Source organism: Cuculus canorus, chromosome 1 (genome assembly GCF_017976375.1).
Source record: "Cuculus canorus isolate bCucCan1 chromosome 1, bCucCan1.pri, whole genome shotgun sequence".
Classification (NCBI taxonomy): Eukaryota; Metazoa; Chordata; class Aves; order Cuculiformes; family Cuculidae; genus Cuculus; species Cuculus canorus.
In genome coordinates this window covers 608,303-613,759 of record NC_071401.1, presented here as the reverse complement: position 1 = coordinate 613,759, position 5,457 = coordinate 608,303, and the positions used below count along the sequence as shown (strand labels likewise).

General features: G+C 64.7%; 1 protein-coding gene across 1 annotated transcript; it reads left to right on the top strand.

Annotated features, from left to right (window-relative positions):
- Nucleotides 1-1,354: 1,354 nt before the first annotated feature.
- On the top strand, nt 1,355-5,321 carry TAF10 (TATA-box binding protein associated factor 10). Its single transcript, XM_054078948.1, has 5 exons — nt 1,355-1,589; nt 2,464-2,621; nt 3,064-3,128; nt 3,241-3,355; nt 5,044-5,321. Exons 1-5 carry the CDS (start codon nt 1,385-1,387, stop codon nt 5,131-5,133), a joined length of 633 nt encoding a protein of 210 aa, XP_053934923.1. The 5' UTR covers nt 1,355-1,384; the 3' UTR covers nt 5,134-5,321.
- The last annotated feature ends 136 nt before the right edge of the window (nt 5,322-5,457 follow it).

Here is a 5,457-nt window from a genome sequence, read left to right as displayed (position 1 = left end):
CCGTCCCGCCGCGTCTCTGCTCTGCCGCCGCCGAGGGGGCGGGGCCAGGGGAGGAGCAGCCAATGGGGCGGCTGGGAGGAGACAGGGGGCGGGGCCAGGGGATAGGTGCAGCCAATGGGGAGGCGCGAGTACAGCAGGGGGCGGGGCCAGGGGAGGGGCATAGCAGCCAGTGGGGCGGTGTGAGAAGGGGGCGGGGCCAGGGGAGAGGAGTTCAGCCAATGGGGCGGTGTGAGTGCAGAAGGGGCGGGGCCAGGGGAGGGGCATAGCAGCCAATGGGGTGGCTGGGAGGAGACAGGGGGCGGGGCCAGGGGAGCATCGCAGCCAATGGGGAGGTGCAAGTAGAAAAGGTGGCGGGGCCGGGGGGGCACAGCCAATGGGGCGGTGCGAGTACTGGAGGGGGCGGGGCCAGGGGAGCGGAGTGGGGCCAGGCTGGCGGGGGCGGGGCCAGGCTGGCAGCACAGCCAATGGGGCGTTTGAGAGGAGGTGGGGGGCGGGGCTAGGCTTGGGCACCCAGGGAGGTGCAAAGGGGCGGGGCCAGTCTTTGGGCGGGGCCTGTGGGGCGGAGCGAGTCAAGGGGAGGCCGCCATGACACCGGGGCAATAAATGTGTGTCCTGCGCTGAGGGGGCGGGGCCAGGCTGGAAGGGGGCGGAGCCAGCAGCACAGCCCATGGGATGTGCCATTCGCTCTGTGGGCGGAGCCAGGGACTCGCGAAGCCAATGAGGGTGCTCCATTTGCCCTGGGGGAGGGGCCTTGGCCGCCTCAGCTAATCAGAGCGCTCTATTTCCTCTGCAGGCGGGGCCATGGCATCCTGCAGCCAATCAGAGGGCTCCCTTTGCGAGGGGGCGGGGCCTCAGCCAATGGGAGCGCTCCATTCGCTCTGGGGGCGGGGCCTCAGCCGCCGCAGCCAAGGGGAGCGCTCCTTTCGCAGGGGGCGTGGCCTCAGCCAATGGGAGTGCTCCGTTCGCGGGGGGCGGGGCCTCAGCCAATGGGAGGGCTCCTTTTGCGGGGGGGGCGGAACCTCAGCCAATGGGAGTGCTCCGTTCGCGGGGGGGGCGCGGCCTCGGCCCCCTCAGCCAAGGGGAGGGCTCCTTTCGCGGGGGGGGGAGGGGGCGGAGCCTCAGCCAATGAGAGCGCTCCTTTCGCGGGGGGGCGCGGCCTCGGCCCCCTCAGCCAATGGGACGGCTCCTTTCGCGGGCGGGCGGAGCCTCAGCCAATGGGAGCGCTCCTTTCGCGGGGGGGCGTGGCCTCGTCCGCCTCAGCCAATGGGACGGCTCCTTTCGCGGGCGGGCGGAGCCTCAGCCAATGGGAGCGCTCCTTTCGCGGGGGGCGTGGCCTCGTCGGCCTGAGCCAATCCCCGCCCGCCATTGGGGCAGCGGCGGCGCCATGAGCGGCAGCAGCGGCGAGGCGGAGGCGGTCCCGGTGCCCGCGGTCCCCGCCGCCCCCGCCGCTCCCCCCGCGCCCCTCGTCGCCCCCGACAGCGGCAGCAAGGCCAGCCCCGCCGGGGGGGGCGGCTCCGGGGCGGCCCCGGGAGCGGCGGGCGGAGCGGCCAGGGGCGCCGAGGGGGGGGCGGTGCCGGGGAGGGGCACCGGTGAGCGGGGGGGGGGGGGGGGCGGGAATGGGGGAGCGGGAAAGGGGAGGGGGGGGAGCACCGGGGTGGGGGCAGGGGTGGGAGTTCTTAGGGACGGGGAGGGGTCTCAAAGGTGGGGTCCTTTTGGGTCCCTCTGGGGTCCCATGGGTGGCTCTGAGGTCCCTTTGGGGTCCCTTTGGGTGGCTCTGCGGTACCGTGGGTGGTTCAGGGGTCCCTCTGGGGTCCCATGGGTGCCTCTGGGGTCCTTTTGGGTGGCCCTGCGGTATCGTGGGTGGCTCTGGGGTCCCTTCGGGTGCCTCTGAGGTCCCTTTTGGTCCCTCTGAGGTCCCATGGGTGGCTCTGGGGTCCCTTTTGGTGTCTTTAAGGTCCCTTTTGGTCCTTCTGAGGTCCCATGGGTGGCTCTGGGGTCCCTCTGGGGTCCCTTTGTCCCCCTTTTTGTGCCTTTGGGTGCCTCTGGGGTCCCTCTGAGGTCCCTTTGGGTGGCTCTGGGGTACCATGGGTGGCTCAGGGGTCTCTTTAGGGTCCCTTTTGGTCCCTCTGAGGTCCCATGGGTGGCTCTGGGGTCCCTTTGGGTGCCTCTGAGGTCCATTTGGGTGCCTCTGGGGTCCCTCTGAGGTCCCTTTGGGTGGCACTGGGGTCCCTTCGGGTCCCTTTGTGTCCCTTTGGGTGGCTTTGGGTGCCTCTGGGGTCCCTCTGAGGTCCCTTTGGGTGGTTCTAGGATCCCTCTGGGGTCCCATGGGTCCCTCTGGGGTCCCTCTGGAGTCCCTTTGGGTGGCTCTGGGGTCCCGTGGGTGGCTCAGGTGTCCCTTTGGGGTCCCTCTGGGGTCCCTCAGGGGTCCCATGGGTGGCTCAGGGGTCCCTTTGGGTTGCGCAGCGCCCGTCTCGGCGGCGTCGGCGGCGTCGTCGTCGGATGCGTCGGTGGCCAACGGAGTGTTTGTGCCGAGCAGCGCCGCCAACGGGGAGGTGAAGCCCATCGTGTCCACCACTCCGCTCGTCGACTTCCTCATGCAGCTGGAGGACTACACCCCCACGGTAATTCCGGATCCGCTCCGGGTTCGCTCCGAATTCACTCTGGATTCGCTCCGGATTCATTCCAGATTCACTCCGGGTTCGCTCCGGATTCATTCCGGATTCGCTCCAGATTCGCTCCGGATTCATTCCGGATTTGCTCCAGATTCGCTCCGGATTCATTCCGGATTCACTCTGGATTTGCTCCGGATTCATTCCGGATTCGCTCCGGATTCGCTCCGGATTCATTCCAGATTCATTCCGGATTCGCTCCGGATTCACTCCGGGTTCACTCCAGATTTGCTCTGGATTCGCTCCAGATTCACTCTGGATTCGCTCCAGATTTGCTCTGGATTCGCTCTGGATTCACTCCGGATTCACTCCAGATTCCCTCTGGATTCGCTCCAGAATCACTCCGGATTCATTCCGGATTCGCTCCGGCACGGACAACCTCCTCTCTCCGCAGATCCCGGACGCGGTGACGGGTTATTACCTCAACCGAGCGGGTTTCGAGGCGTCGGATCCGCGCATGTGAGTCCCCGGAGCGCGGGGGGTGGGGTGGGGTGTGGGAGCTCCGGAAGCGCTTCCCGGTGCTTCCCGGCGCTTCCCGGTGCTTCCCGGCGTTTCCCGGTTCTTTCCGCAGCATCCGTCTGATCTCGTTGGCGGCGCAGAAGTTCATCTCGGACATCGCCAACGATGCGCTGCAGCACTGCAAAATGAAGGGCACCGCTTCCGGCAGCTCCCGCAACAAAAGCAAGGTGACGGAGCCGTCGGAATGCCGCGGGGAGCCGGGAAAGGGCCGGGATGCTCCCGGCACGGCCTTCCGGGAGGATCCGTGTCGAGGGGGAACGGCGGAATGGGGGGGATGTGGGGGTGGGCGAGCGCTGGGAGAGGCGGGAGGGGGATCCGGGGAGGGGATTCCTCGGATATGGGATATGGGGATGGGGGATATGGGGATGAGGGATTCCTGGGATATGGGATACGGGGATGGGGGATTCCTGGGATATGGGATATAAGAGGATGTGTGGGCAGCGGTATTCCTGGGATATGGGGATGGGAGATTCCTCGGATATGGAATATGGGATATGGGGGATTCCTCGGATATGGAAAAGGGGATGTGTGGGCAGTGGGATTCCTGGGATATGGGATATGGGGATGGGGGATTTGTGGGATATGGGGATGGGGGATTCCTTGGATATGGGATATAAGAGGATGTGTGGGCAGCGGTATTCCTGGGATATGGGATATGGGGGATTCGTGGGATATGGGATATAAGGGGGTGTGTGGGCAGTGGGATTCCTGAGATATGGGATATGGGGATGGGGAATTCCTCGGATATGGAATATGGGGATGGGGGATTCCTTGGATATGGGATATAAGAGGATGTGTGGGCAGTGGGGTTCCTGGGATATGGAATATGGGATATGGGGGATTCCTCGGATATGGGATATAAGGGGGTGTGTGGGCAGCGGTATTCCTGGGATATGGGGATGGGGGATTCGTGGGATATGGAATATGGGGATGCGGGATTGCTGGGATGTGGATGACGGGGTTGCACAGGCAGCGGGATTCGTGGGATATGGGGATGGGGGATTCCTGGGATATGGAATGTGGGGATGCGTGGGCAACAGGATTCCTAGGAGATGGAATACAGGGATGAGTGGGATGAGGGTACAGGGATGTGTGGGATCCAGGATTCCTGGGATGTGGATTCCGGGGATGTGTGGGCATCAAGATTCCTGGGATACGGAATATGGCAATTCTTGGGATATGGGATACTGGGATGTGTGGGCAGCGGGATTCCTGGGATGTGGGGTACAGGGATGGGTGGCTGGGGGAGGATTCCGAGGATGTCGATTATAAGGATACGGGATTGCTGGGATGTGGATCACAGGGCTGCGCGGGCAGTGGGATTCCTGGGATATGGGATACAGGGATGGGTGGGCAGCGGGATTCCTGGGATACGGGATACAGGGATGGGTGGGCAGCGGGATTCCGGGGATACGGGATACAGGGATGCACAGGCAGCGGGATTCCTGGGATATGGGATACAGGGCTGCGCGGGCAGTGGGATTCCTGGGATATGGGATACAGGGCTGCGCGGGCAGCGGGATTCCTGGGATATGGGATACAGGGCTGCGCGGGCAGCGGGATTCCGGGGATACGGGATTCCTTGGCCGTGGCTCAGAGGGATGCAGGAGCTGCCGCTCATCGGAGCGAGGACCATTCCCGCTCCGCGTCCTCCACCCCCACCCCCCGCAGCCCTGGAATTCCAGAGCTGCGGAAAACCGTGAGCCGGGAATGAGTCCGGAGTGGCATTTCTTGGGAATTCTCACCCTGCGATCCGAGCAAAGGGACCACGCGGGAGCATCCCGGAGGCTGCTCCGGGGGCACCGGGAATACCGCGGAGCAGCGGAATGGCTGACGCGGCTCCGCTTCCCGGCAGGACAAGAAGTACACTCTGACCATGGAGGATCTGACGCCGGCGCTCGCCGAGTACGGCATCAACGTCAAGAAGCCGCATTATTTCACCTGACGGAAGCGGGATTCGCCCTCCGGACTCTTTTTTCCAGGGGTAATTCCATGCCATTAAACCACCCGGGAAGGAGAATTTCGTTGTGCAAAAGCCTTTTTGCCTCTTCTCTGCGCCCAAATCCAACGCCGGAGCCGTCCCCGGTGGGGTTGGGAGGATCCGATTGCACCTTCTGCCGTTCCCAGGGCGGAATTCCCATTCCCAGGAAGCCGAGGGAGGGTGGATGGAGCAGGAATGGCGTTGCTCCGCTTTCCTTTGCCCTCCGGAGGAAGCGGCTCAGCCCCGGCGCCTTCTCCCGGGTGCCGTTATCCCACTCTCCATCGCCTT

Excerpts from the sequence above, each read along its gene's own strand:
- TAF10 (XM_054078948.1), top strand. The coding sequence starts at position 1,385 with ATGAGCGGCAGCAGCGGCGAGGCGGAGGCGGTCCCGGTGCCCGCGGTC. Across the intron at positions 2,622-3,063 it reads TGGAGGACTACACCCCCACG|ATCCCGGACGCGGTGACGGG; the intron begins GTAATTCCGGAT and ends CTCTCTCCGCAG. Across the intron at positions 3,356-5,043 it reads GCTCCCGCAACAAAAGCAAG|GACAAGAAGTACACTCTGAC; the intron begins GTGACGGAGCCG and ends GCTTCCCGGCAG.